Genomic DNA, 12,702 nt, shown 5'->3' with positions numbered 1-12,702 from the left:
ACACCCTAGCAACCAATAGGAAGACAGCTCGCGTTCTTTGATTCTTAAGTGTACGTTGGAGAGAATGTGCTTGGTAATGACACCAACAGAGGTTCTACTTATTAGGTAAAATATTTCAATAATGTTAATAGCTTTCGCTTATTTTGTATATAACTGATATTATTGTCTTTACAATGAAGCCACACCCCCAGCCACCCACACATACAATACACGTCTTTCACACAGGAAATCAGCATAGTCTGCAAACTGCCTGTGGCCCCATCACTCACATACTCAAGTTTATCAAGCTAAACTTGTTTGACTGATTTTCTTCAACAAGGTAAAGAAAACGGATGTATGAAGAAGTGATTTGATGTATTTAGTTAATTATCACTAATATTATTATTAATGAATTTTTTTGCAGAAACTATTTTGGCTGAAATTATATTTCCCTTTTTGTTTTACTATTTTACTTTACTTTTAAAAGTTGGTCTGCCTGCTTTTCTCTCACATTTTCCTTCAGCAGCAGGAAATTATTGCATGTAAGACAAATTCAATTGTATCTTAGAAGCTTGGAGATGAAAATCATAATATAACCATTTTAAAGCCATGTTACGTGACATTTGATACATTAGGTTGCATCTGATTACTTGTAAGATGTCTTTCATTCTACAGTATAAGTGCAGTCTCTCTCCAGCTTTGTTCTACAACCAAGTGTTTTTAATGTGTTTCACATATGCATTTACTTATTAATATCTTTTAGCAATACCATGAAATTTAATTTAACACTGTGCATCCCACCCTCTAAAACGTTCTTTGTTTAATGGGGCATTTGACGTTAAATAGCATTGGATTTCTTTAGACCAGTACTATCACACACACATTTTATTACACCTTAGAAAATCTCCATCATCTGTGGTTCATCAGAGAATCTCCTTTGAGTGTTTCAAGTCTCCATTAAAAACATCAAAGTATGACGATACATAAACAATAGATTAAAAAACCAAAGACTTTTCAAGGTGAGGTCCTCCACAGAACCGCCCTGGAGACCTTTTATTTCCAATTCTCTTTAAATGTACTCATAATCTAACATTTGAACCGACTGCAGCTAACAGGTTATTCATGCATTGTAGCATTTATTGCCAAATTAAATAAGTATATGGGCGCTGAAATAACGTTTTAGGCTGAGTCGATGTTTATCAAAGCTTGAACTGACGTCCATTCACAAGCTTCTTCTCCATTTCTCTTAATATATTGTGTTAGGTAAAGGTTACATTATCTAGAATAATGTCTTATCCAGTTTCATTGTCTTAATTATTAAATCAAAGTCTGCAAGAGAATGTAAATGGAAAACTTTTTTTTTTTTTCAGAACCTATCAACACCCACTATCTTTTCCTGTCAGTCACATGACTTCCTGTTACAGCAACTCTTCTGGTGATCACTTGTGGTTTCCATTTCTTTTTCTGCTCATTTGAGATCTGTTTTTCTTTAGTTGGTTATATATCTCTTAGGGGTGGGAATCTTTAGGCACCTCACGATCTGATTCCGATTCTGGGAGTCACAATCCTATTCCAAAACGATTCTTGATCTACTTTTTTTCTTATTAATTCATTCGTTTCTTAATCTTACATTTTATGCAATATAAGTACTTTTTAAATAATTACAAGTTAAAATTAAATTAATAAAATTGTATGTTAAAGTCGTCATGAAATCAGAATTGACCCTATTTACTTTGTTAGTGCATATTCCTAGTCTTGTGTTGAACAATTAATCCGTGCAAGTTAATACACAGAAAAAATTGTTTGTCGTGGTAATCTTTAATCAAAATCTGAAAAGTTACTTTCGGTCTGGAATGGCGTTCCTTCTCTGATGACGTCAGTTTGACGGCTTGGGTTGAAAATGCTTAAACCACTCCTCTCCAACCGTTAGTCTGCTATCTGAGCGAGAGATGGAGAGGAGGAGCGCTAAGGTAAAACCCTGCCCTCTATTCAATATTCCGTTTCACTTGGAAATACGTCACAACACTGGAGAAAAGTCATTTGCAACTTCCGGTTCACGGGGACTTTAAGGTTTTTAAATATATAAACAGCTTCAAAACACAAAAGCAAGTAGCCAAAAGAGGAACAATGAAACGTTACAAGCAATAAACAAAGAGTGCTTTCAGTATTTAAGAGTATCTGAACATTTTCCATTCAAGAGCTGTGTGTGATTTTTCTCTTTCTCATCTTTACTGTTGTTTACCCACAGCATTCCAAACAACATAAATGATGCCTTCATTTAGCATTTGTCAGGAAAATATGCCTACCGGCGGGCGAGATTGCTGCACATGTATCATCAAGCAAAGCGCGCGTTTCTCACAGCGCATATCCTGTGCAATGAACCTCGCGAATGTAATTCGCTTCAGCCTTTCCGAACTGAAATAATATTTTATGGAAGGTTCCAGTGGTGTGCATGTGTGAGGAAATGGAAACAAGCAGAATGGCTTATCGCTTATAATTATATGCAAACGTAATTGATATAAACCCATACAGATCAATTAAAAAAATCTGATAACCAATATGGTGATATATCCATGCGTTTCATGTGACGTCACTGTGTTTTATCGCCACCATTTTTTTGTCCGGTCACAGCTGCGCGACCTGTTTCAGTCTATGGTCACAGCAGCTACAGCTACCAGAGGAAGATCAACAAAACACTCTCAGAAAGTTCACAACAAGGTTACAATATGCCTGGGATATGTGGTGCTGTTAGCTGTTTTAACAGTCGTCAGAGAAACCCCGAACTACAATTTTATTCGATCCCAAAGGAGTTAGATCGGCGGAATTGTTGGCTTCAATCAGATGGGACCACACCACTGGCAGCCAAACAGCAATGCACAACATTAATAACTAGTGGGACTGTCATTTACATAACATTATAATTAGAACACTATTCGGTTGAATAGTGACGTCACGCGGCAGTGCTTCCGGGTCGAAACGCTCTATCTCATACCACAAGAAAACAACAAACGGTGCTAATATACACACATGATGTGGTTTAATACTACCAAAAAATTATAATCATAACCTTTATCTCCATACCAAAATCCCAGATGGCCAGACTGATTAGCACATAACTTAGTTCAAGCTTCACTTGTGCATTTGCATGATTTTGTGCAAATAAAAGTCGTAATATTAAATTTATGTAGCCTATAAATATCTGATTAATCTCATATAGGACGCGTTTCGTTGAGGTTAATAACCTGCAGAGCTTTATTGTACAAAACTGATGATCATCTTCCTCTCAAACAGCAACGCAAAACATTAATAACTTATTCATAACATTATAATTGTATACACTATTGTAATAAAACGTTGTGAATTCTTTGGGCTTAGTTGCTGTGTTTCGGCGTGTTGTCACAGGAAGAACGGATCCACAACAGTTACATTATTCTGACTACGTTACTTAGTTCAAGTTCATCTGTGCGTGATTTTGTGCAAATAGTTGTAATATTTTTATTTTGTATAAATATCTGAATTATCTTATATAGGATGTGTTCCGTTGAGTTAATTAACCTTCTAGCTTCAGTTTATGGGTATTCATTCTCTTCAGCTTCAGCGTGCATATGCAGCTCTAACAGCAATGATGATATTTCAAACAGTCATTAAAGATGTTTACTATTACTGTAATATTAAAAATGTTTCATTTTTTTAAAAAAAGCATTAATGCATTATTTTTAATAACTAGCACTTGTATTGTTCTCATATTATTTTCATCAACATACGGTTTGATTAAATCATTTCCTTATTTCCAATTATTTATTCCACCATGGCACATGCATTTTGTTTCTTTATTGTCTAAATAATGTTGTCAAATGACTTGTTTGCATTTAGATATTTTATGTTATTTTATTTATATTTTTGTTAGGTAATAGATTTTTTGGTAACACTTTCTTCGGTTTATGGCGATGATGTACAAGATATCCACCTTATTCTCGTGGGCACTACTGTAGAAATGTTTTTAAGGGACAAAACACAGTTGGAGGTAATAAAATAAGGATCACAAACAATAACAGATGTTCCCTTGCGATACTACACGAGTACTGAGTCGTTCGTCTTAATTAATATTGATTATTAATAAGACAAGACGCTATGGGGAAAACTCCTTTTTCTCAGATTCTGAAGCCTTTACACAATCACGCAGTGTGAACTGCACGGCCATTGGTTTGTGAAGTTAAAGAAAACGAACAAATGACGGCACGGAACGCGCGAGCCAATGGTGAGCGAGCCCGCTCGAGCCCGCCAAAAAGGGCGGGGTCTCGGGCTATATAAGCGGCCATCTCACCATGGCAAAACGATTCATTCTCCTTCAGCGACGCAGATATCATCTCTTCGCTTGATCTACGAGACTTGAAACCGCCTTCACCTGCAAGCAGCTGGATTCGCCGCTGATTAACTCGCCGCTCTGCAGCAGTCTGATCAGCTCGCCTCCCTGCTTGCCGCTCTCTTTTGCTCGCTGCTCTCAAGCAGCTCGCCGCCCTCGAGCGGCCTGCAGCTCTCGCCATTTTCAGCTCGCCGCTCAGATCGCCGCTTTCGTGCAGCGCTGATCGCCCACCGCTTCGCAGCAGCCAGATCAGCTCGCCGCTCTCAAGCAGCTCTGTTCACACGCCGCTTCCTAGCAGACTGGTCAGCGCTTCGCCACCGAGTCGCCTGCAGTTCGTGTGAGTGCATTAACGGTGTATCCTTTGCAACACTGTTGCTTCTAAAAGAGCTTTTTCTAAGGAGCAAATTTCTGCGACGTTGATACAAATGTCGCGCCACGATTGTGGCATGTACAGAGCCCCTCTGCACGCTGATGATGGGCACAGTGAGTGCGTGCGATGTCTGGGCAAGTCCCACGCAGAAGCCGCGCTCACTGAATCGACCTGCTCTCATTGCGAGGGTAGGAGTCTCGCCTCTTTGCGCTCGTGGATAGTGTTCTTCTCAGAACGCGACTCCGCCCCTCGCGCCCTCCCGTTTTCTTCCTCCCATCAATCGGCATCAATCGACTCGGAGCTCACCCGTGTGCTGTCCAAAGCAGTCAAGCAGCTCGGTCTGAAGTGGTCTGTGCCTGAGGAACCCACATGCAGCCGCTTAGACGAGTGATACCTGCATGGATGTCGACAAGCGCCTCCTCAGCAGTCAGCGCCCTTCTTTCCAGTGGTGCATGACAAGCTCACCAAGTCATGGTGCGCTCCCTACTCTGCCCGCCTGCATCCTTCTGCCTCTCACGCTCTCACCTCTGTTGACAGCGCCGGGCAGAAAGGATATGAAAAGCTGCCTCCCTTGGATGAAGCTGTGGCCGCACACCTGTGTCCGCCCGCTGCCATTGGATGGAAGACGAAGGCCGCCCACCCATCCAAGCCCTGCCGTACCACCTCAGCCCTCGCTGGACAGGCGTACACCTCGGCCGGTCAGGCAGCTTCAGCGTTACACTCTATGGTGGTACTCCAGGAGAACCAAGCAAAGCTCCTCAGGGACCTGGATGAGGCTGGGCACGACACAGCCACCTTCAAAGAGCTGCGTAGTGCCACGGACTTGGCCCTACGCGCCACGAAGACCACAGCTCAGGCTATTGGGTGTTCGATGGCCAGCCTGGTGGTGCCGGAGCGCCACTTATGGCTCAACCTGACTGAGATCAAGGACGCAGATAAGGCCGTCTTCCTTGACTCGCCAGTTTCCCCCACTGGTCTCTTTGGGCCCACCGTCCATGGTTTCGCCGAGTGCTTCACAGCGGCACAAAAGTTGTCCCAGGCCATGCGACACTTTTTGCCAAAACGCTCCAGCTCCTCTGCTTCGAGCCGCCCTAGGTCAGCGCCAGCTCAGCAGCAGCCGCCCAAAAACAAGCCGCCAGCCACTAAGCCTGCGCCACGTTCTGAGCACAGACGGCGCTCGCGCTCTGCTAGGCGCCACCCTCCTCCGGTGCGACAGGGCCCCCGGCCCAAGATAGCATTGGACCCTGCGCCTCAGAAGTCGGCCTGATGTCCAAGGGAGGAAGAGGAGGAGGCTAAGTCCCACCGCGGCCGGACCACCCTCCAAAATGCCTCGCCCAGTTTTCCTGTCACCCCATTCAGTTCCGGGTGTTCAAGAAAAAGTGCTTGTTGCCTGCACAGAGCCTGTTCAAACGCCCTGGCAGTGCACCGCTGTGATAGCGGACATAAAAAAACAAACATCCTCAAAAAGAGAGCAAATTTTCTCTTCTACCCGATACACGCACCACAGTCCCTTCACAGCAACATAGTGCTAGAACCAATTCAGCCCCTCGCCACACGGGCCGGGGCCTGGCAGGCCATCCCTGGAGTGTCAGCTTGGGTTCTGAACATAATAAAGCGAGGTTATGTACTCCAATTCGCTCAAAGGGCCCCATTTTTCAACGGTGTGGTCCAAACCTCTGTGGAAAGCAAGGAGGCACATGTCCTGCGTTCCGAGATAAACACCATGCTGGCAAAAGGAGCCATAGAGGTGGTTCCTCCAGCACTGACCGAGTCAGGTTTTTACAGCAGGTACTTCCTCGTCTCTAAAAAGGATGGCGGTCTCAGACCCATTCTCGATCTCAGACATCTGAACAGGGCCCTGATAAAGCGCTCATTCAGAATGATCATTTTGAAGCAGATCTTCCTGCAAATACGCCCGGGAGACTGGATCTTTACCCTGGATCTGAAAGACGCTTATTTTCACATCCAGATAGCCCGCCATCACAGGCAATTGTTGAGATTCGCCTTTGAAGGGATAGCATATCAATACACGGTCCTTCCGTTCGGGCTATCTCTGGCTCCCTGCACTTTTACGAAGTGCATGGATGCGGCTCTCTCCCCTCTGAGACAGATGGGTGTGCGCATACTGAACTACCTCGACGACTGGCTCGTTCTGGCCCAGTCGGAGGCGGAGATAATATCCCACAGATCCATCATCCTCAACCACTTAGAGTGCTTGGGGCTCAGGGTCAATTTTACAAAGAGCTTGTTACAGCCAACGTGTGTCGTTCCTGGGGATAATTTTAGACTCAACCCAATTGAGGGCCACAGTCTCTCCAGAGCATTCTCTGGCCATCCAGCAGCTCGTACAAACCTTTGCGCCAGGGGCTTCTCTGCCGCTCAGAATGTTTCAGGGGATGCTAGGTCTGATGAGTTCAGCATCTCCGGCTCTGCAGCTGGGCTTGCTTCACATGAGCCCTCTGCAGCTCTGGCTGAAACCACGGGTCCTGCCCCTAGCCTGGCAACATGGTCGTTGCTTGCTCAAGGTGAACCAGGCGTGTGTCACAACCTTGGACCCTTGGACGAACCCTTGCTGGTTCAAGCAGGGCGTGGCAATTGGGGCAATAGACAAGAGGAAGGTCGTCTTCACAGATACCTCCAAGACAGGTTGGGGAGTTCTGTGCGACAACCGTCTGGCCTTTGGTGCTTGGAACGACCTGGAAAGCAAGCTGCATATCAACTGCCTGTAAATGATGGCGGTATACCGAGCTCTCCAGGTTTTCCTTCCTCTCCTGGTAGAACACCACGTCCTGGTCAGATCAGACAACATGACGGTGGTATCCTTCATAAATCTTCATAAGTCAGGCGGAACAGCTTTTTGTTTGCTTCGGTGGCCGCACGAATGGTCTCCCGGTCACAAAGTCCAGACTTTCCAGATGGATAGTTAACGCTATAGCACTCGCTTACTCCTCCTTAGGTCTTCAATACCCTTTGGTTGTGAGAGCGCATTCCACGAGAGGTATGGCCTCCTCGTGGGCGTGGTCCTGTCGCGTTTCCATTGCCGACATCTGTGCGGTGGCCGGCTGGGCCTCACCGTCCGCATTTGTCAGGTTTTATAATCTGGATGTCCCTGCACTTCAGTCGCAGGTCCTTTCTGCATGAATCTGCTGTGTACAGCTTATGGTTTTCCATTACGACCCCGACCACATCTGGGCGTAACTATGTTCTGTGCCCTCTATATATGTACCCTAGGCCCCTCCGGTGCCCTAGTTATGGGCTTGGGTGGATGACTAAAGTTTTTCAGTACCCCGTTGTCTGGGCTACCCTGTCTTGAGTGCTCTGCACTGATGCTCGGTCATCCCCCTGCGTAGCACGGCGTGATTGTACTGTCCCTATAGGGTCTTGTTTTATTAATAATCAGTATTAATTAATAAGACGAACGACACAGTACCGTGTAGTATCGCAAGGGAACGTACTCGTTTACTAACGTAACCTCGGTTCCCTTAGATACGGAATGAGTACTGTGTTCTTTGCCGTGCTATGCGCGAGACGCCTCATGCCGTCGCTTCAGTCGAATTTAATCGACTTGCCATGGTGAGACGGCCGTTTATATAGCCCGAGACCCCACCCCTTTTGGTGGGCTCAAGCGGGCTCGCTCACCATTGGCTCGCACATTCCGTGCCATCATTGGTTCGTTTTCTTTAACTTCACGAACCAATGGCCGTGCAGTTCACGATGTGTGATTGTATAAAGGCTTCAGAATCGGAGAAAAAGGAGTTTTCCCCATAGCGTCTTGTCTTATTAATAATCATTATTAATTAATAAGACGAACGATGCTAAGGGAACCGAGGTTACGTTAGTAACCGAGTACGTTTTTTCTAAATATCGATATTTTTCCCAAATAGTCTCATTTAGATAACATCATTGCTGTTTGAGCTGCTCGCGCTGAGACTGAAGAGAACACATAAACTGAAGCACTTAATTAACTCAACAGAACACATTCTATATAGGATAATTCAGATATATTTATACAAGATAAACATAATATTACAACTTAAATTTGCACAAAATCATGCACGCATGAACTTGAACTAAGAAACGTGAATGTAGCTCCTGTTGTGGATGCGTTCTTCCTGTAACAACATGCCGAAACAGCAGCTAAGCCCAAATAATTCACAACATTTTATTACAATAGTGTATACAATTATAATGTTATTAATATGACAGCCACAATCATAGTTATTAATGTTTTGTGTTGCTGTTTGAGTGCTCGCTAAAAGCTAAAGATGATCATCAGTACAATGAAGCACTGCTGTGTTAGTTGCCGTGTCGGACACAAAAATGGCGGCGAGCATAGCGGAAGTGACGTCTTTGAAACCCATAGATTGTGCGTCTTTAAATTATATCTATTTTATATCTCTTTTTCAGATGATTAATGAGGAGTGGCTAAGCAGCTCATTTAAACTGTGTGATCTAGTCACTGCCTCAGAATGTGGTCACTCTGATGTAAGTACAGACATTTTAGTATTTAGTATCATATAAGTATATTAAAAGCCTGTAAATAAATACATTGCAGTAATAAAACTGTTCCTTCTCTTCTAAATTTCTTTCTAACATCGTGCAAAAAAGTAGCTGTTAAAAAGTATGTTCACTGTATAAAGTGCAACTTTACCTGATGAAAGTCATCTTAATTTTTTCTGTTATGACCTTTTCAGGACTCTACGCAGATAGTAATCAACAGTGGTTCATACCCACAACCTGCATACAACCCGTTGTCAATCCAACACACGTTGGAAACATACAGCCGTTTACTGTATGCAACATTAGAACAGAACATAGAGCCTATTCAACACTTTGCGCATATGACAGCCAAAGCTATTATAGATTCAGCTGTGAGGATCAGAGACCCAAGTGAATATGTCAAAGTGAGACAGGATGACGTTGAGATGCTAGCTGAAGAGTTAACTTTAAAAGTCTGTTGCAAAGCACTAGAAGAGATGGAGAGGCAACATCACTCTGATGATCCATCGTCCAAAAATATAAATGATAAAGGGGTTATAGAGGGGAAAATGCATTATGAAAATGCATGGGTCCTGTGCTCCTCAGACTACAACTGTGATAAAAATGCATTTGAAATGGAAACAGACAAGATGGAGGAATATAATGACTCACTGACCACAGTATATGCCACTTCCTTGAAGAGCATGGCCAGTCTGGGGTCTCTCGACTACCCTGATGCTCCTCCAAGCACCCCTTTACATCCAGAGATGATGAGGAGTCGAGCCAGTTTCACAAGGAAGCTAAAGGGAGGACTTGCTAAAGAGTTTCTTCCTTCACCTCCTCCTCCAACCCCCAAAGACCACATGAAACCCTTATTGGAGAACCAAATGACAGACGCATCCGCTGACTTCATGGTGAGGCTGATGCGCTCGCTTTCACTGGAGTGTTGTCGAAACGGAGGTCTAGAAGAAGACGAGGGCAGAGAAGCTAATGATGGTGGACTCCAAAATGACATTTCCAGGCTGACTGACTATGCTGCTCAAATATCTGCAGATATCCTTCATTCTCTCACCACAAATGAGATAAAAGTAAGGGATGAGGGTTGTGTGAAATGCATGTTGTCTATTTCTGATCAACTAGCGAGTGAAATTGTCACAACGTCTCTAGCAGAGGTGATGGCGAGAGGAGAAAGGAAGGTTTTGAAGGAAGAAACAACATCATACTCAATACATAAGGTAGACATGGCTCCAGAAAAAAGATCTAGCATGCCATTCTCTGCAACGGACGGGGTGAAAGTTTTAGCTAGTGGGCTAATCATTAACGGTGTGGTTCATGCTTTTGCTAAGCTAAGACAGGACGTGTTTAAACATGGAGCCCAGCCACATCTTTTGAGCCAAGCGGCAGAACCACAGCCATGGGAAGAAGAACATTATTCAAACACACTGTGTAAAGACTCAGTCAACTCCCTCAAAGCCAAAACCTTCAGATGCTGTAACAATAAATCAGAACTGAACCCCATTACAGTTGACGCCATAAAAGTGACATCATCGGTACACACATTTGCCAACGACTTCGCAGAAGACGTGCTTCAGCATTCTGTGTGTGATGCTTCCAGCTTACTCTTTAACTGTAAGCACTCAGAATTTGGCTCCCAGAAAGACATTAAACCATTGGTGATCAAGATATGTGCTGAGGAAAGTCGTCATGTACAGGAACTGCAATGTGCTCTACTCTGGGCCGTGGCCTCTCAGAACGGGACTTCAGCATTTCAGTTTGATCTACCAGACACAAGCCTTCAGCAACAGGTACAGAATATTACAATTTTCACAGACTGAATTTGCCTAATTGAGAAGACCATGGATGGTTGTTGTAATACTTTTTGCTTTAATGTTTAAAGGCCTTGTTCACACCAAGGACAATAACTATAAAGTGTTAGATTCCATTACAATTCCATGAGAATAGGGAAGTATTCTCACACCACAACTATATAACAGACTTTCCTATTCTCATAGAATTAGAAACAGGCTTTAACTCAGTATTTTCGAGGTAAGTTTTAAGGTGGCCAAAGTTGCCTAAAACATAATATTATTATTATACCAACTCCCAGTCAATAATTTTGAAATATTTTAATTTAAAAAAATGTTAAGAAGGAAAAATTTTATCCTAAAACAAATTTGTAAATAAATACATAAAACATGGGTTGACAATTAAAAATTGTTTGGACTGTCATTCACAGTAGAAGTAAATGGGGAAACCTTAATCGTAAATCAAATTTAAACCTATAATTGATATTTTTTTTCCTGAAAAGGTTTTGTCTTAAAAATCCTTTTTTTGTTATTATTATTATTTATAAGTGGTTAAACTGACAGTGTTACAACTCTTTTTACGATTCCAGTCGTCATCTAAGACAAAAGCTTTAAGTTTACAGACATCAGTTTAAACCTTGCACATGCATTTGTATTGGAAATATTATTTTATAAAATAATAAACATTTTATCCTATAAGAAAATGATTAAATAAATTTAATAAAAACATGGCTAACAATATGCAATTTGCATTGTGGTTCCAGTAGAAGTAAATTGGAAATGTTATCACAATTCAAATTAAGAAGTGAAATTTGCATTTTACAACAATCCTGGTTGCCATCTCATACAATAGCTTTGAGTTTATAGAGATATGGATTGAATCTTTACAAAAGCTTAAGGAAGCACTATAATTATTTGATGGCATTCATTGTACTATATCATACTGCTTTGAAAGAGCCGATTAGATTAAGTGCTCACACTAAAGTCTATCATTTTCATTATAAAGTAATTGTATTACTTTTTTTGACTAACACGTTCTCTTAGCTTTGCAGACTCTCTCGGAGAGCCCGTCTGAATGGCTGGACGGTGGGCGATTTAGTGGCTTCTCTTGATGAGTTTTGTGACATGCAGAAAACGACCAGCAGAGGGCGCTATGAGAGCTCCAATTCTCTCTTGGAGCATCTGCAGAACCTGATTGACAATGCACGTTTAAACTGATCTTGGACCAGCTAAACCCTTGCAGAACTGGTCATTGATCTACAAATCAGCTTTAGAAGTTACTACCATCCAAAACACACTGACACATTCTTGACCAAAGATTCTGTATATTATTTTTTAACAATATGTCAGTACCAATAATAAAGTGTGTCTGAATGATGATAAGCAGTGAATGTTCTATTGTTGGAGTTGTTTTATGATGGAGCTGATTGCTCTAAAGGGGTGCGCAAGGTTTTGTGGGCTGTGTAAAAAGCAGGACTATTTTACTGCATCTCATTAATACTCCCAAAGCAGTGATATCTAACATGGCAGGAATGCGCTTTAGCGAAAACCTGCATCCCACTCACTCCCACTCTTGGCGACCACAGCTTGAAAACCCAGGACACACACAAACTCACACATACTCATTCTTTGACCCTCTGCCTTGCTTTCTCTCTCCCGCACACACACACACACACACACACACACACACACACATATTCTCATAC

At 42.8% G+C, this 12,702-nt stretch overlaps 1 protein-coding gene across 3 annotated transcripts; it reads left to right on the top strand.

The window, feature by feature from the left end:
- Window positions 1–219: 219 nt before the first annotated feature.
- si:dkey-171c9.3 (uncharacterized) lies at window positions 220–12,379 on the top strand. 3 transcript variants are annotated; one of them, XM_051900719.1, is made up of 4 exons: window positions 220–319; window positions 9,120–9,197; window positions 9,407–10,996; window positions 12,041–12,379. In XM_051900719.1, exons 2-4 carry the CDS (start codon window positions 9,120–9,122, stop codon window positions 12,212–12,214), a joined length of 1,842 nt encoding a protein of 613 aa, XP_051756679.1. In that variant the 5' UTR covers window positions 220–319; the 3' UTR covers window positions 12,215–12,379. The 3 variants fall into 3 exon arrangements, with proteins under 3 accessions (XP_051756679.1, XP_051756680.1, XP_051756678.1); XM_051900720.1 differs by lacking the exon at window positions 220–319 and having other exon boundaries at window positions 1,421–9,197; XM_051900718.1 differs by lacking the exon at window positions 220–319 and having other exon boundaries at window positions 8,882–9,197.
- The last annotated feature ends 323 nt before the right edge of the window (window positions 12,380–12,702 follow it).

Source organism: Ctenopharyngodon idella, chromosome 7 (genome assembly GCF_019924925.1).
Source record: "Ctenopharyngodon idella isolate HZGC_01 chromosome 7, HZGC01, whole genome shotgun sequence".
NCBI classification, from domain to species: domain Eukaryota; kingdom Metazoa; phylum Chordata; class Actinopteri; order Cypriniformes; family Xenocyprididae; genus Ctenopharyngodon; species Ctenopharyngodon idella.
The sequence above is the reverse complement of the archived record's forward strand: the minus strand, read 5'-3'. Positions and strand labels throughout refer to the sequence as shown.